General features: G+C 40.6%; 2 protein-coding genes across 2 annotated transcripts; both read left to right on the top strand.

Moving 5' to 3' along the window:
* The first annotated feature begins 1,807 nt into the window (after positions 1-1,807).
* LOC131681461 (flexible cuticle protein 12-like) lies at positions 1,808-2,461 on the top strand. The gene is made up of 3 exons (XM_058962261.1): positions 1,808-1,976; positions 2,033-2,205; positions 2,282-2,461. The coding sequence occupies exons 1-3, from the start codon at positions 1,840-1,842 to the stop codon at positions 2,347-2,349; spliced, it is 378 nt and encodes a 125-aa protein (XP_058818244.1). The 5' UTR covers positions 1,808-1,839; the 3' UTR covers positions 2,350-2,461.
* Positions 2,462-3,334: 873 nt separating this feature from the next.
* Positions 3,335-3,949, top strand: LOC131681460 (endocuticle structural glycoprotein ABD-5-like). The gene is made up of 3 exons (XM_058962260.1): positions 3,335-3,483; positions 3,540-3,712; positions 3,789-3,949. Exons 1-3 carry the CDS (start codon positions 3,347-3,349, stop codon positions 3,854-3,856), a joined length of 378 nt encoding a protein of 125 aa, XP_058818243.1. The 5' UTR covers positions 3,335-3,346; the 3' UTR covers positions 3,857-3,949.
* The last annotated feature ends 14,300 nt before the right edge of the window (positions 3,950-18,249 follow it).

Here is an 18,249-nt window from a genome sequence, read left to right as displayed (position 1 = left end):
CTGGTTTTTGGATGGCGATAACCTTCTCTTGCCTCCAGTCATGAGGGTCAATGTTACACTCAAGAAACTTGTTGAATAAATTCAACAAGCGTCTCTTGGCAGAGTCTGGCAGATTCTTCAAGTTGAATTTGATTGTGTCTGGTCTTGTGGATTTATTGTTGCATGATAAAAAAGCAAGCGAGAACTTCACCATCGGAAAAAATTTCATTCGCGGTATTGAAGGGAGACGCGACGCAGGAGCGGGAATCCGTGTCATTTCAACCGTGTTTAAAATTGTCAAATTAAAGTTATCGCAAAGATCGTGAATTGAGGAGACTGGTTATCATCGTAGAGGCAACCCCATGCAGTTCTGTGAGAGTTAAAATCTCCTAAAACTAGTCGCGGTGCAGGAAAGGATTCTACGATGTCGTGTAAATAGCCATCGGTGCCCAACAGCGGTATTGGGGGGAATATATGTGGAAGCCTTTAAAAGGTAGTTCAGGAGAAATGTTCCTCCTCCTTCTATTTCTTCTAGTCACTTTAGTAGTTGTTCCCTCTTGTGGGTCATCAGCCTCGTCCTCGTTAGGAAGCAAGAAAAAGGTTTGTTGAGGATGGTGCCGTAGCTTTCTTTAGCATTTCCGCATGGGAACGTTTCAGATTATCCCCGCGTAGTTTGTACGCGGGACATGGCGAGATATCCTGCTGGCAGTAAGGACACTTCTCTGCATTCTTACTGCACGAATCATCTAGATGATTCTCACCGCATTTTCCACAGCGGACCTTATTGCTACAATGGGTGGCTTGTTTACACTTTGTGCAATTCATGGCCCGCGGTACAAATAGATGGACAGGCAGACGGACCTAGTACAAGAGGATGTAGCTCGGTAAAGTGGTGCTAGCGACGGGCACCAGATAAGAGTTTGTTTGGGGTATGTTTTTGAACCATCCCCCGCAGCTACTACTGAGTGCAAACGCTTCCACTCCAGTATTTTCACCGGATAAAGTAAGCGGTCTCTAAAACAACCAACGCTGTACGTCCTCACATGTCAAACTATCATCGTTGACGACGCCTTCCGTCTCTACCCTTACCGTTGGAATGTATTCATTACAATCCCCCGTAAAATGCTCACAGCAAGCAATGTCATTTGCCTCACGCGCGAACAAAAGACTGAGGAATGTTGACTTGAGATTCACAACCGTCTAGGAGGGACTTCTCGAGTATCTTCGCAAAAACGCGGCCCATGACGCTCCCGTTGGTGCGGTGGATATGGATGTATTCAGTATTTCAGAACAATCGCTTCTCTCTGCAATACGGAAAACTGAATCGTCTTACGCTCCAGGAGTCCTGGACCAGGACTAAGTGCTATGCCTTCAGCTGTTCTGAAAAGGTGTTGATATTTTTGCGATAATGTTTTCACCAATAAACCAAGTTTTTTTAAGGTTAAACAATTTTCCAATGTATTTCTGTACTCTACTCGATGAGGCTTACAACTTACAATAGACCACTTGAAATGACCGTGTTACTTGGCGTGCAACGTCATCAATTAGACATTTCAATGTGTATATCATCACTATGGTCATCTTAGATTTATCCGACATCATCGCATTCCAAGCAAGCCCAAAAAATGAAGCCACCATGGTTTCATCTTTTTCTACGATTATGCACCAATTATTTTGTTCGTCTTTCGCGAGAAGATCCTTTTCGGAACCAGTTTGCTGGACCGCGCGAGTGGTTTTGTACAACTCTCCATGCACTTTTGCTAGCTTGCCATTTTCGGTTCTGATTAACTATAAATTTGGATCTGAACTTAGTAACGTAGCAGTCTTCATCACAGTCGGGTCATTCGCAGTTGATCAGTAATGATGCTATCGGTACTGGTATATCTAGTGTCTTTAATGCTGCTTTGTGAAGCAGCTCCAGCAAAAGAGAATCCCGATGGTCATTTGAAGGTCGTTCGAGAGTTTAACAACTACAAGACGGATGAGTATAATTGGGGGTAAGTGATACCATTTTTAAGCATCCATAAGTGATACAAAATGATTTTTCTTGTAGGTATGAACTCAGTGATGGTCGGGAGGTGCGTGAAAGTGCTTACGTGAAGAAACTGGAGAATGGCACCGAGGTACTTGTAATCAATGGGTATTTTAGCTACATCGGTCCTGATGGTGTTAGGTATTCCGTTAATTATTATGCCGATGAGACTGGATATCATCCTAACGTCGTCGGTAGGTAGCTCAGTGTACTGGGCGCAGTTTCTACAAGTGTTTCTGTAACCATTAATGTGTTTTTGTATAATTCTAGTTGGAGAAACACCACCGCATCCTGTTGTCGGGATAGATCCGAAGGTGCTTATTTCCTTGGTAGGTTAAGTCATTTGAGTGTATTTCGCTTGGGACTAAGATTAGACAACTGCCAACTCGAAGCAGTGAAGTGTTCGCAAGGTTTCGTGAGAAATAAATGCATTGAATAATGACGGCTATTTGAGCTATGCAAGCGTTCTATTTAAATTATTATCATATCCTTCTAGTGATGTATTTTTTACTCGATCAACGTAAATAACGAATTAATCTCTAAAATTACCGAAAAACCAATGTTCGATTGGAGACGGGTCTAGCGTATTTGGTAAATCGATTGCCATGTACGCAGCTCACCTGGATTCGATTCCCAACCTCGCACACAGGGTTAGAGATTTTTCCAAAAGAGATTTTTATAACCCGAAAAGAGGTGAATGACCCTAAGGTTAAAACCTCTATAATCAAAATGCAAAAAAAAATCGAGCACAAGCTATAAAAAAAATATCTGAAAAAATGAGTAAATCGATTAGCTGATATCAAATAATCGAAAACAAAATTCATAAAGGGTTTGTGCCGCGCTAAATATGAAAATCGCAGAACAAAGAATGGCAAGCGCCTTAAAATGTCAAAATAGACCTAGCGACCTGTTTTGGTTGATAAACTAAGATTTACTACCTAATCGATTATTGATCTTAATCGATTATCTTGGTCGATTGAATGAATCAATTAATCAAGCTTCCGAATGATACTCGATTAACGGACAATCATCTTAAATTTATTCGACAATTTTGCATTTCGACCCTCAAAAAGTAGTTTCGTTGGGTGCAACGAATTTCTACTAATGTGAATATTTCGCCTGAATGTCCATATCGGAACAAGTTTGCTGGACCACGAGAGTATTTTTGTACGGCTCTCAATGCACTTTTACTAGTGTGTCTTTTTCGATTCTGTTCAAGAGCGTCGTCATGTTATTGTAACGCGGGATATCTTATGCTAATTAGCTATAAATTGGGATCCAAACTTAGTAACGTAGCAGCCTTCTTCACAGTCGGATATTAGCGGTTGATTAGCAATGATGCGAGCAGTGCTGTTGTATCTAGTGTCTTGGACACTGCTTTGTGAAGCTGCTCCAGCCGTAGAGAATTCAGATTCTCAATTGAAGGTAGTTCAAGAGACCAACAACTACAAGACGGATGAGTTTAACTGGGAGTAAGCGGTACTATTTTGAAACATACGTAGATGATATAAAATATTTTTTCTTGCAGATATGAGCTCAGCGATGGTCGACAGGTGCGTCAAAATGCTTACGTGAAGAAACTGGAAAATGGAAGCGAAGTGCTGGTGATCAATGGATTTTATAGCTACATTGGACCCGATGGTGTTAAGTATACTGTTAGTTATTATGCCGATGAGACTGGATACCATCCTGACGTCATTGGTAGGTAGCTCAGTTCACTGAGCGCAACTTCTACATGTGTTGCTGTACTCATTAATGTGTTTTTATATACTTTTAGTTGGAGAAATAACCCCTCCCCCTCCCCTCGCGATTGATCCAAAAGTGCTTATTTCCTTGGTAGGATAAGTCATTTTCAGAAATCCGACTTGGAACTTAGACTAGACACAAATCAAATCGGTTCAATTAAGTTTCCGCCATGTTTCGTGAGAAATAAATGCATTGAACAATGACGGCTGCTTAAGCCATGTAATTTTAGATGTCTTCTTTTGTCTTCTAATCCTTATATCAACGCGAATCAAATCACATGTGCATGCAATTTTGGCGCAGAATACATGTAACCTTATGACTTGGGGACGTTTATTTAATATTTCTAGAATGGTTACTGCTGAACTGTTTTTGTTTCTGAACTTTCAATATTTTATCAAATTTTCATTATATTGAAGTATTTTCGAAAAATCAACGATTTTCATCATCGAACGATTATAATTCATCATCATAAATCTTTTAAACTCCGTCCGTTATTCTCGAAATTATTTTGTTTGTTTTGTTTTTTGTCACGTAAATAAAAAAACAAAACAAACAAAATATTTCTAGAATAACGGACGGAATTTAAAAGATTTATGATGATGAATCATAATCGTTCGATGATGAAAATCGTTGATTTTTCGAAAATGCTTCAATATAATGAAAATTTGATAAAATATTGAAAGTTCAGAAACAAAAACAGTTCAGCAGTAACCATTCCATTCTAAATGAGAAAAAACAATAAAGAATACCTTTCATATCTTCATAAATGCCTTTCTTCTACGAAATGTTATAAAAGCAAAGAATATACACTATTTAAGTGGAATCTATGTTCGATAACTTTTCTTACGGTCAACATCACATAATTTCGGAACCATCAACTTTGAAGGTTGGTCGTTAAGCGGTGAATACTTCCCGGTGTTCATAAGCTCCTATCTCATGCTTCCCTGTGCGTCTATTGATGACGTTTAATCTGTAGGCCGGCATCGACTGGGTACTACCGTCTTCTGCAGTAGAAGCGAAATGAGAAGGTGCGAGTGAATATAGATTCGGAATCGCCCACAGGAAGATCGGGATACCGAGGCGATAGAGCACCTGTATAAAGTTACGAAAATTCCACGAGTAGGTAAATCGTTCGAGTAAAGGCTATGTGCCACAGGCCGAGGGCCGAGATATGAAGAGTAGACTGGTTCATTTTTTGTCTTTTAGCTTCACCAGGCTCTACTGATTCCTTTTATGGCCTTTAGAAATTGTGCAAATTTTGGTACCGATTGGTTGTGTCTACGGACCCTCCAAAAATTTCAAAGTTTATATGGAAATTAGTATGGAAAATCGGTTAAAATTGAAAATAAATTCTTAAAAAATCACCTCATCAATCAATTCATGAGAACACCATATATTTCTAAAGGTATTCTTCTACTGAACACATTCGTGGAACATTGTAAGTTTGTGAAAACTCGCTAAGAAAAGTTATTAACTAAAGAAGCAGCATGACTTCAAAATATGTGGATTTTTTATTATTAATCATAGCAACCCTGTTTGAATAGCTGCATCTGCCATACGGGAGCGGTGGGTGGTAAGCCTAGTTTACACTTGATAATGTACAAAAGAAAATCTAATACCAAAAGTCCCTATGGTGTTTAAAGCATTCAGTTCTCAATGTAATGATCAGTTGATAAACTTCCAAAATTATTATTTAAATATTAAATAATAACCCACAAAAGGCGCGGGGTCTCAGAGACCCGACTAGTTACAATTCTCTAGTTTAAATGGACTTGTAATTTGAAATACAAAGAATCGAGCGTTTTCGGGCTTTCGATTTTCTCGCTGATAAAACGACAAAAAAGAGGCTTTTGATTTCATTGGGTCTTATGAGCCATTCTTCTTGAAGTCATAATTTTAGCTTTTAGCGTTAAAAATTATTTTGAATTAAACTGGTCATCACCAATAAATTTTTATTTCAGTTCAATTAATTCTGGTTTGGGAGAAGTTTTAACCCCCAAACCCCATCCCTTTCATGGCTACGGCACTGTGGGCGACTACTGGAGGGTAAAATAAGTACAATCAACATATTCAACAAAATCCCACGATGAGACCAAGAAAACATTGAAATCAATTGAGCAGTGGACTCTAATCGGCGTCAGTTCTTAGCTGCTTATTTCTGTTTTTAATGCTGCGTTTAAACTGGTTTCGAAAAAACTGGTCGGATAAAAATATGAATTTAATTTCAGCTTAGCTCCAGACAAACCATTCCATTACGTTAGTATGGTAAACAGAACAACTATGCAATCGATGTGTGTTATGACCATGACAGTGAAAACCAGTGTTGCAGGAAGTTAACCGGTCGTCAATCCTTATGCTTAACTGGCAATAGTGCACACGTACTTGTATTCAACGACTACACGTTGAACTAATTTAGCTAGTGGGAAGCTGCGTAAAACGTTCAGGCAAAGATTCATTCTTCTGTTGATATAAAGCAGAGTCGGATAATGTTTTTTTCATTTACCGAAATCAGGCGAAACTGACGAAAGAATGAAACTTCTTTCCCAACCCAGCGACAACTTGACAGCAGCCCGGGGACAACTTGACAGCTCCCATATATTGAACTCATAAGCAAATTTTGTGGTGATTTTGTGATGTCATGGCGGCTCGAATGGAGCAAAATTTGAAAAAGGCGCATCTCATTTACTATTTTCCATATCTAAAAAATAACTAATTTAAGCATTTCTATCATCAAATTTATTTCGCTGTTCACATTAGAAACTGTCCTCATTCCCCCATACTTAAACAGAAACATAGATTCCATTTGGAATTTAAAAAATCCGAAAGAAAAAAAAATCGATTTTCGGAAATACAAGAAGATGACTTTCAAAATCAAGCCACTACCACTTATATTGGAATTTCCGAAAATCTTCCGAAACTAATCAACATCTCCTCTGGTAGAACCGAGGAAAATGCCAGAATAATTCTGAAGGGATCCATACCAAAACCATCGCAACATCTTCCGGACAGAATTATTGCAAAAGTCGAACAAAACTCTGGCCGAAGTCGAACAAAATTGTACGTTCCTGGCAGCATTCTTGCTGAAACCGAGCACTACTGGTTTGCTGCCAGAATTCTGATAAAAGCACACAAATTTTATTCAAAACCAATTTTGCTAAATGTGTAGAAAATCCTACATATATGGTTTATTATCCCAATCAAAATACTAGAATTCTTGACGTTCTTAATGAACTTGAAACAAGATGTCGCAGGTTCACGAATTGTTAAGCTTGGTGATTTACTTTCATTGGCCAAAAAGTTTTTCATTTATATTTCATTTATAACACCAATGATTTACCGATTACAAACTTCACACAACAAGAAAACCAAAACATTTTTAGGAAGGAAGGGAGCCGGTTGCTAAAAACAACACCTTCCAGCTAAATCTATAATAAGATTTATGTAACTTTGCTGACGGTTTCCCATCAGGGATAAATTTATTCTCTAATAATATTTTTCTTTATCCACATTTTGGAATACGCTTTTTCTAAATGTTGTTCTAGCCGCATTGACGGCGTTCATAACACACGTAACGAAACACGCTTTTCTCTAGAAACTTTTGCGTGTCGTTCGTGGTACATATACGAAACAAGCACTATCTGTCAAGTTGTCCCCGGGCTGCTTGACAGATACTGCTTGGTTCATATATGTACCATCGATTGGATGGTGGCGCTAGTATGCCTGCTCTGTACGAGTATCACGAACAACGAAACTAAAAAGTTTCAAGTGAAAAACGTGTTTCGTTGCGTGTGTTATGAACGCCATCAATGCGGCTAGAATAAAATTTAGAAAAAGCGTATTCCAAAATGTGGACAGAGAAAACTATTATTAGAAAATAACTTTATCCCTAACTGGAAACCGTCAGCAAAGTTACATAATTCGTATTATAAATTTAGCTGGAAGTCATTGTTTTTAGCAACTGGCTCTCTTCCTTCCTAAAATTGTTTTGGTTTTCTTGTTGAGTGAAGTTTGTAATCGGTAAATAATTCGTGCTTTTTATAGAGAAATATAAATGAAAAGCATTTTTACCAATGAAAGTAAATTACCAAGCTTAATAATTCGTAAACCTACGACATCTTGTTTCAAGTTCATAAAAAACGTCAAGAATTCTAGCATTTTGGTCGGAAAAAAGCAATATGGGATTTTCTACACATTTTGCAAAATTGGTTTTGAATCGAATTTGTGTGCATTTATCAGAATTCTGGCACCAAACCGGTAGTGCCAGGGGTAGGCTGTGGTTGTCAAATCACATATATTTTGCGCGTACCCAACACCTCGCCTCGGTCCAGCACTTTGAACCCCATTTTTTGGTTACTTCACCCCAAAAAGAGAATATAAGGTAAGCGGTTTCGCATGTCTCGTGTACTAGTCGTTGACATATTTGCAAAAGGTATTATTTATTGCTGCTGTGATAATCAGGTCCGGTCCAGCTGATGTTGGGTGCGAAATACTTGCTAGACAGCGTCCCCCTGGGTAGTGCTCGATTTTAGCAAGAATGTTGCCAGGAATGTACCGGTTTGTTCGGTTCCTGCCAGAGCTTTGTTCGACTTTTACAATAATTCTGTCCGAAAGATATTGCGATGGTTTTGGTACGGATCTCTTCAGACTTATTCTAGCATTTTACTCGGCTCCAGTCTGATAGAAAGATTTTCGGAAATTCCAATATAAGTGGAGGTGGCTTGAATTTGAAAGTCATCTTCTTGTATTATGGAAAATAGATTTATTTTATTTTGGATTTTTTAAATTCAAAATGGAATGTATGTTTCTGTTTAGGTATGGTGTGGTGGGGACAGTTTCTAATTTGAACAGCGAAATAAATTTGATGATAGAAATGTTTAAATTGCGTATTGTTTACAGATATGGAAAATAATAAATGGGATACGCCTTTTTCAAATTTTGCTTCATTCGAGCCGCCATGACATCACCAAATCACCACAAAATTTGCTTATGCGTTCAATATATTGGAGCTCGTCGCTGTTGTGCTATCTTATGACAAACGCCATTTTGGGGCAAACTGAGTTAGATATGCCACATTACTTGTCTGAAAACTCTCTACAAAGTGGCGTTTTCAAAATTTTGAAATTCTACTTGGTTACGAGAAACATGATGAGAAATTGAGTTTTTTGCTTCAAATCACTGTATCTAGGGATTTGCTCAAGTTATATTGAAGTTTCAGATGTTTTTATGTGTAAAAATGTCTGAGGAACACAATGGCATAAAAATTTTCAAAAGAAAAATACACGAGTTGTGAGAAAAACACAGTTTAAGTTTTAAACTGGAAATATAGCATATTTGGCAACACTGTAACCAAAAATAACTATTTTTTTCTAGATTCCCTGACTCATTTCCATTAAAATGCATCTGACCAATTCTTTATAGACCAAATAAAACCAAAGATATGAATTAAAATTAAAAATTAATGATTTTTTTCTATGGAAAATTTTCCATGCACGATTATGACACGTCATACAAATTTTGTCATCAATACACGTCTATGACACGTGTGAGTGCGATTTTTGTTTACATTCATAGTAAAAACTCGCAACATAGTCAACCGATCTTCGTAATATTTGAGAGATTAATACAGAATAGATAGAAGCATCAATTGTCTTCTTTGGATTGTTTATACCATTAATAAGTTTCAAGATATTCAGTCTCAAACTTTAAAAATCGTTTTTCTCGAAATGTGCTAAATGGCGCTTGTCATAAGATAGCACAACAGCGACGAGCTGTCAAGTTGTCCCCGGGCTGTTCTTTTCATACCACTAGCACTTTGCGAAATCGAAAATGAGACAACGGGCTAGAACAAAGCAAGCATATAGCAGAGCGTTTTCATTATTCTCTTCGCACGCTCGTATTCGCTTTGAGATTCAGAATGATATTGGTAACTTCGATATTGACCTTACTGCTGGGAAAACGAAAATACACTAGCAATGATATTTATTTGTCGATGCTCGATTCTGTAGATTTGCGAGCTAATGATGGTATTGTAAGACGGAAGCCTGATCGGTGTGCATATTTCTCATTTTAACTACGTTCTAGTTGCATTATTAGATGCACATTGCATTAATTTCATTAATTGAATGAGAATCGCAAATTACTGAGCATGCATCAAAACGAAATTGAAATTCGGATTGTCATAGGAAAACAAAAGTCGCTGCTGCTGTTACTCGTTTTCTAGAATCGAGGGAGGAGGGGACATCGCCTTTATTGTTTTATTTTTCATGCATTTAGCAACGAAAGAGGCAAGAAAAGGACGAATATGAATTCTCTCAATTTCGTCGTTCATTGAATAGGTATGAGAATTTTAGGCTCTGATATAAAGTAAAGTGCCTATTTTGGTCGTATTAGGGAGGGTGCCGCACGATTTTATTAATTACACGGCTTACAATCAATGAAATTCTTGTAAATTGGCATCTTTGCTCCGTTCCTAAGAATTAATATAAAAATAAAATGGACATGATGATGAAAAAAATATTTCTGAGCGCAAAGGAAACTTGAATGGAATGCCCAAATTAGCGCAGTACCATTTGAGTAAATGCTTTCAACAAAGATGGCCATCGCTTTTCTAACCAACGGGATAAAGAAACAGGTATTAATAAAACCATTCACATGCCGTTTAAAAAATATTTTATTCCATTAAACATAGCTAACAATGCTGGAAGCCGGCTGTCTGAAGTTGACGTTGCATTTTTTAGAAAAAATAATAGTTTCCGAATTAATTCAACAAACGATAAATCTATTATAAATTCTCGGCATCCGACTACCGAGAGTAATAAACACAAGATATCACTTTTACGAATTTCATGGATCGCTACTACGTGTAAGTGCGGGTTCACACACTCGACCCAACTAGCTCAATTAGATTTTCACTCAGGGTCGGCAACCGTATCAGGGAGGACTCGAACAACCCGAAACTTACCCTTTTTACGAGGTGAAATTAGCGAGAGACAACTACGCAAGGAGTACTGGCTCTGAATGGAAAGAAACAGAATTAACATAATAGAACTTCTTTATTTCCCGATTCCGGAATATCGGTACCGCACTGTCGGTTAATCGATGGGGCCCATTGATGTATATTGGGGAGGGAGAGGAGAGAATCGTACCTTCTTGCTTAGTCGATGTGACGGTTCAACCGCCGTAAGATGACGTTGTTCGGCTAGTGTGCCGCCTGAAGTGCTGCACGTTCCGTCGGCCAGAATCTCCCACCACTTAGGAGATGCGCGTCGATTCACCGCGGCGAGGGGTGTCACGTCGTATTCTTGCTGAAGGTGGTGGTGAGGAAATCGGGGTACTTCGGTCCGTTCCCAAGCATCAGCGACTGCTTCAAAACCGTGCCTGTAGCTGAACGCAGGGCCTCGCCGGGGCTGACGGTGTGGTTCCGATGGGTGATCTATTCTGGCGTGTCCCACACTGGCTACTTCGATCCCGTGGGTTCTCGAAGGAAAAGAGCACTGTGGCGATTTATACTAATTAAATATTCTTCACGGCACAAGTCACTTTTTCGCCGCCGTCCTCGATCGGATTTTCGAGGGCCTGACTTTTTCGCGTTCGCTTGGCTTGATGATCTATCATCGACTGCCTTTTCATTTCAATCATCACTTACCATCTCCTCTCCCTTTCCATTATTCTGCGATCTTCATGCTCTCTCTCCCGCCCCCGTTGACGTGCAGGATGCAGTAGTGATGAGCCGCCAAAATATCCCTTCGAAGTGGTATAATTTTGGCTGTTCAAATATTTCGGGAACATTTTACAGGGTTTGGCTATTAATGCGGTCTTTTTCCGTCTTTTAAGCGTTGCGGTTTTTCCGTTACAAAAAGGTTTTTTTTTTATATATTACCGTTTGAGAAGTACGGCTGCTGCTGGCCCGGGCACTTAATCACGGTTCCTTAAGGGAACCTTTGATAAGCCCCAACACCTGGTATGGATGTTCCGGGGTGGACGCAAAAGGTCTCTTTTTGAGGTCTGGGTCGGTATATAGCAGTGCGTCCGTAGTTTCTCAAAAGGTAACGTTAACAATTTTATAGTATTCCGAAAACATACGCTGCCTAATTATTGGTTTATTAATTTTTTTTCCGGGGTTAGTAAACTTATCCTATATTAAACAAAAATATAACAATTATAGCAAGAAAATTATACTAACGACAATATATAAACACAGAGCCAGATAAACAAATAGAAAATAATTTTAAACACTTACACGCTAATTCTTACAAACTACCAAAAAAACTCCAACCCAGATGTCGCTCACTTGTTATGAACAAAAGGGACGGTAACAATTCTCCCTGGGACCGAGTAGAAAAATTGCGAAGCTATTTTTCGTCAAGTGCCTTTACCGAGTTCCGTTAACTCCCCTTCCTAATCGCCCCTGCCAAGATAATGAGAAACTGGACCAACATCATTTATTCGTTCGTTTGTTGAAAGCTCGTAGTCGTTATCAAATGCTCCATTATTTTTCCGCGCATTCTAGTGTTAACATTCCCTAAATTGCCCTCCTATTCTTACATAGTGCCTGGGAGAAATGGTAACATCCTCTCGCCATAAATGCCCTTCTCAAGACTATTGCTGAGAAATTCGTCTACAATTTTCCTTCATCTATGCTCAATCATACATCAACGTCATACTTCCCAGTCAATGGACGCGTCCGCCCTAATATCGTTCATTCTTGTACTCACTCATCCATTCTCACTCATATAAGGCTAACTCATTTTAGGGACATCGTACAGATTTCTGTCTCCTAAAGAAGCTATTATATATTTTAGGCTAATTTTTCAGTCTATGTAGTTTCATATGCTATATTGCCATGATATGCCTATCTACTACTAATCTGTTTTATTTTGCATCTAAGCCATTCGAATTTTGAATTCGAATGTAGAGCTGTATAAAATCTACTGTATCGGTACTCCTATAAAATCTCTATTCGCTAATAGAGATTCTAGCCGATATGTTTAGCTAGAAACCAGTCCTAAGTGAAACGAACTACCCTACTCTGACAGTTGTCAACTTTGACGAAATCTGTTCAGTCATATGGTGAAACTAATTGCTGAGATGAAAACGTCGTTGGTGTTTATTGGTGTAACCCGCATTTTTAGAATAATTTCTAGGATCACGATGAATGTTCTTCGATACCGTACATCGACGATGGTAGCTAATCTAATTGGACTAAGCGAGGATCATGCAGACTTCCGGACAAAGGTGGCCAATCCGTCAGCTGGATTCAAGCCTTCCTGATGGTGAATGGATAATTATTACGCCATTGAATGCTTTTGCTCATTTGATTTTTGTTTCAGGGCTATCGTCGGACAGGGGATCTGTGGAAGGACTTTCGCAGCGTATAAATGGCTCGCATTGGCGAAAGTGTGGTTTATTTATAGATATACAAATTTATACATTAACAAAGTGAATATATTATCCTGGCTTTAAGTGGGCTGCAGGCCACACTCCCAGGTTTTTCCCCTCGGGATCTTCCAATTCGTAGGACGATGTACCAATTCGCGCTTTGATTTTCGCGGAAAGGTACATTGGCCCATACTTTGCGTTGTAGTGTTCCGCGGCACACGAGTGTTTCATGTTGCGACGATATACCGTCTGTCCAACCTGAAACGGCTCGGCAGATGATTTGTGACGTGAGTCATGTTTGGCTTTTCCCACTTCGTGGGCTTTCCTAAGGTTACGTTGTACTAGATCGTAAACTCGTTGAAAGAGTTCTTTCTTCACCTCAGTCCTCTGTTCGATACTCGGCTCTTCCGTCTTGGTGAACCAGCGATGCTCGGTTCCCTTGGCGAAAGCTTCATGCCCGTGGATTATAAAGAACGGGGTTAACGCAGTGGCCGAGTGAACAGAGGTGTTCATGATCGCTTCGATTTCCGCAAGTTGACTGTCCCATAGTTTTTGGTCTTCCCGAACGTATGTTCGAATGGCAGCGTTGATTGACCGATTGACCCTCTCTACAGGATTTGCCTGAGAGTGGTATTTCGAGTTCAACCAATGCCGAACATTGAACCGTTCCAGTAGCGCCTTAAACTCGCGGGATAGGAACACGGTAGCGTTATCTGTGATAATAGTTTCCGGCGTCGAAAAGCGCAGGAACCACTGGTTTTTCAAAATGCTACAAAGAGTAGTGCTATCTATCTTACGTACTGGCGTTAGCATTACCCATTTGCTGAATAAGTCCAGTACGACTAAGACATGCTGGTTACCCCTTCGGCTTCGGGGGAGAGGGCCGATATAATCTGCAGCAATAATTTGCCACGGGTGAGTAGTTATTCGTTGCTCTCCCATCGACGGTACCACCGGTACGGTGGCGGCTTTAACCTCTTTACAGGTAACACAATTTTTTATATAGTCCTTCACATCCTGAGCTAGTCGGGGCCAATAATATTTTTGCCGGACTTTGGCCAAAGTTTTATCGACTCCGATGTGCATCGAGTCGTCATGACATTCTTTTATAATGGTTTCCCTTCGTTCCTGTGGGATTACCATCTTCCATTCAAATCTGTAGCCGAATGGGTAATTTGGGGTGGGTACAAATTTATATAGGGCGCCATCAAAAAATTGAAAGTCCACATAATCGTCTGGCCGACTGATGACTTTCTTTTTCAAATCTTCGTACCAAGCGGAAACCGATCGAGTAGTCACTAAGGCAACACATCGCGACAGAGCATCCGGAACCACGTTGTCTTTCCCTTTCCGGTGAATGATCGTCATGTCGTAGTGTTGTAGAGTGAGACTCCACCGGCTGCACCGCGATGAGGTTTTCCATTTCGTCCTTAATATATGGGTTAAAGCCGACGAGTCGGTTATTAAGGTGAAATGTGATCCTTCGACATACCCACGGAAGGCTTCGATGGACAAAAGCGCGGCCAAAGCCTCTTTCTCACAAGCATGATAGTTCCGCTGTGGTGTTGTCAGCTTGTGAGAAAAGTAGGCGATGACCCTCTCCTGTTCTTCGTGGTCTTGCGTGAGTATACCAGCCACTGCTACATCGCTGGCGTCCGTCTGAATAGAGAATTCTTTCTCGAAGTCAGGACTGACCAGTATGGGTGAAGTGATTAATTTTTCTTTTATGGAACAAAACGCCTCTTCAGCTTCATCGTTCCAACTCAAAATTTTTGCTTTGGTTTTAAGGAGGTCCGTGAGTGGAGAGGTAGCACCACTAAAATCATCGATAAAACGACGATAGTAGTTGGCCATTCCTAGGAAACGTCTTAATTTTGTAATTGTGTTTGGCCGCTCATATTCGACAATCGCCCGTACTTTCTCGGGGTTTGCTCGAAGGCCTTCGGTCGAAAGCAAGTATCCTAGGAATGGCAACTCACTGACTCCGAATTTCGATTTCTCCAGGTTTATGGATAGGTTGGCCGCAGTTAATCTCTGTGCCACCTCTTCAAGTAATTGTACATGTTCTTCAAATGATTCGCTAACTATGACCACGTCATCTAGATAGACGAACACTTTTGGTTCTAATTCTCCGTGGCCAAGAACTTGGTCCATTAATCGCGATAAGGTAGCGGGACTATTAACGAGCCCGAAAGGCAGTCGCGTAAATTGAAACATACCTTTCCCTTGTATGCTAAACGCGGTAAATCGCCTCGATCGTTTCTCCAAAGGGATTTGTAAAAAGGCCTCCGATAAATCGATGGTGCTCAAATACCGGGCCTTCGGTAATTGGCCCAAAATCCGTCCAGGGTGAGGCAAAGGATATGCGTCCTTTACGGTGCGTTCATTCACCTTTCTGGCGTCTAAGCATAACCGTACCTTTCCTGATGGTTTTATTACTGGTACCACATTAAGAGACCAGTCCGAATGACAACGCTCAAGAATACCTATGCTAAGCAGGCGGTCCAGCTCTTCGGCCACCTTCTCGCGTACCTTCGGCGACATAGTGTATGGATACTGACGAATGGGTGGTTTACATTTCCATTCGTCTAGGATTTCAATTGAATGCTCAATTAATGGTGTGGTCGGTAAGCTATCAGGGAGGGCGGCTTTAAACTTTTGTTTCACCAGTGCAAGGACTGAACGCTCGTCTGGTGAAAGCGTAGAAATGGGCTCCGAACATTGAGCTGTGTCATTGCCTATCTGTGTTAGAGAACAATGTTGTACTTGAGGATATATGTTGAAACGCGACCAAAAGTTCATGCCTAATAAGCAGTCAACTAACAAAGCATCAATAACTAATGTTGGTACGATTTTCACTTTGCCGTCAAAGTTGTACGGCAGGTGAATTTCCCCAACGATGTTCAACATGCCACCGTCAGCTGATCTCAATTCCAATTTTCCACTCGGTGGTTTAAGTTTATGATAGCGTAAGCGTTTGCATAAATTGTTGCTGATGAGAGTCCGATTACTACCTGAGTCCAAGAGTCCCTTTATTTTCAACCCTCCCACGTTGACCCAAGCGTACGGTCGGTTGTCGTTCACGTTTGGTAGGGTGATTTCTAAAATTTGGGGGGTTTGATCTATATACCACTCTGGCTCTACACACTCCCAGTAGTCCGACTCAGTATCAGATGATGAACTGTTTACGCAGACTTCTCGGACAGCCGGCGATTTTCGGCCATCTGTTGCCCGTTTTTTTGGCAGTACGGACAGTGCTGGGTGTCGAAACCTTTGAATCCACAAATGAAACATATGAGACCTTTCAATGATCGACACTGTTCCACCTGGTGATTAGGTTGACGACAGTTCAAGCAGACGTCTGCGGGTGGAGGTTTAAACCCTGCCACTAAGAAATCAATAGTTCTTCTCGGTTTGGAAGGCCCTTCCTGCGGATTGGCTGTGTCCGCCCTCTTAGGGTCTGGAGTTTTTTTTTCAGCTTCGAGGGGTTGACTGGTTGGTTTGCCATTTCCGAAAGAGTCTGGCGTGGATCTGAATGTTTTACCTTCATCCGATCGGTTTTGATTAGAACGTTGGGGCTTCCCGCCAGCATTTCTGAAATTTTGTGCTTCTCTCTGAGCGATCACGTTGACGGATTTCTCATTTCCAAATACCGTCTGATGTAATGAAAAATTGGAGGCGTCAATTAAATGTCCTGCTTCTATCAATTCTGGGAGACTCCCCAATGGCTTCCAGAGCAATGCTTTTTTATAATCTGACCTAAGATTTCGCTTTAACATTTCGAGCTTTTCCTGGTCATCCATTTGGATGGTCATGGATCTCAACATTTTTTCGACGTCAAAGAAATAATTTTGAAATGTCTCATTTCTTTGTTGTCTACGTAGATATACGCGTGACCGCATCATTGAATCGAGTTCCGGATGGCGGAAGGTTTTCCGGAGCTCATAAACCAAATGTTGCCAGCTTTGCAACCGATAATTAGAGCGCATCGACATGTACCAGTTCGCGGCTGGCCCTGTAAATAGATGAAAAGCCGAATCAAACAGCTCCTCTTCTGAAACCCGTTCTGAAAGAGAAAGTTGTTCAACGAGTGCAAGGAATTCATTGAGCTTTGTCCCCTGATCTGTACCCGCGTACTTCTCAATATTCCATTGAGAGACCGGCAATGTTCTGTGTGAGGTTCGTGGTTCGTGTGCTGGGACCACGGGAACTGGTCGGGGTGTTGGCGGATAGTATCCCGGAATTTGGGGTATCCGCTAACTATTGGTTGTGAAAGGGGGACAGAAATTGCTAGTATACGATGGATTTGGGACCGGAAGTGGTCGACTTAGATCTGATGCGGTGGTAACAGGCTGAAAACCGGTCTGATAACCTATATAATTATATGGAAATTGTTGATTGGAAAAAGAAGTAGGGCCTTCTGGTCGATTAAACAAAATGGGTTCTCCTGGGGGGATTGGATAACGAGAAAAACCTGCCGTTACAGTTATACCTGGTTGAACTAAGGGGGTGGGTATTGGTCTGGAATATTTCGTGGTTATTGTAGTAATGGTGGAGATAGTGGTAGAAATTTTAGGAATAGCCCCGGTGGCAGTCACTGGGATTGTGAGGCTATTTGAAGTGTTTGAGGTACTGTGATTAATCATATTATCTATTGCTGGGTATGTGGTAGTCTGAATATTTTGATTATGACCGTCTTGAACTTGTTGGTTGGAAAGACTATTCGATAAAGACTCATGATCTGTCCGGAATTTTCTTAACAGGCTTAGCTCAGTTTCGAGTGCTAAAAGTGTGTCTCTATATTTACTGAGGTCTGTTGAGCCACCGGCGGCTTCCGCAACCCCTAATCTTTTAAAACAGTCCACCATTTCCTGTTCAATAGGAGTTATTGTATCGTGCGGATTTGGAATTGCATCACTGCCCTCGCCTGGTACGTTCGAGTTGTTTCCCGGTATCGGTTGCGCGCCATGGCCCTTGCTATAATATAGGTTCAGTTGGTTTATCACTCTTGCTAAAAGCTCCTCTGCCCGCTGCTGTTCTAAATCGCTTGAATTATTAGACACTAGCACCAAACGATTCGCTAAGTGCAACAAAAGAGACTGGTTTTTTGGGGC

This window comes from Topomyia yanbarensis, chromosome 2 (genome assembly GCF_030247195.1).
Source record: "Topomyia yanbarensis strain Yona2022 chromosome 2, ASM3024719v1, whole genome shotgun sequence".
Lineage (NCBI taxonomy): Eukaryota > Metazoa > Arthropoda > Insecta > Diptera > Culicidae > Topomyia > Topomyia yanbarensis.
This window is presented reverse-complemented; position numbering and strand designations above follow the sequence as displayed.

Coding starts and splice junctions, on each gene's coding strand:
- LOC131681460 (XM_058962260.1), top strand. CDS start 3,347: ATGATGCGAGCAGTGCTGTTGTATCTAGTGTCTTGGACACTGCTTTGT. Junction 3,484..3,539: donor ACGGATGAGTTTAACTGGGA/GTAAGCGGTACT, acceptor TTTTTCTTGCAG/ATATGAGCTCAGCGATGGTC. Junction 3,713..3,788: donor ATACCATCCTGACGTCATTG/GTAGGTAGCTCA, acceptor ATATACTTTTAG/TTGGAGAAATAACCCCTCCC.
- LOC131681461 (XM_058962261.1), top strand. CDS start 1,840: ATGATGCTATCGGTACTGGTATATCTAGTGTCTTTAATGCTGCTTTGT. Junction 1,977..2,032: donor ACGGATGAGTATAATTGGGG/GTAAGTGATACC, acceptor TTTTTCTTGTAG/GTATGAACTCAGTGATGGTC. Junction 2,206..2,281: donor ATATCATCCTAACGTCGTCG/GTAGGTAGCTCA, acceptor GTATAATTCTAG/TTGGAGAAACACCACCGCAT.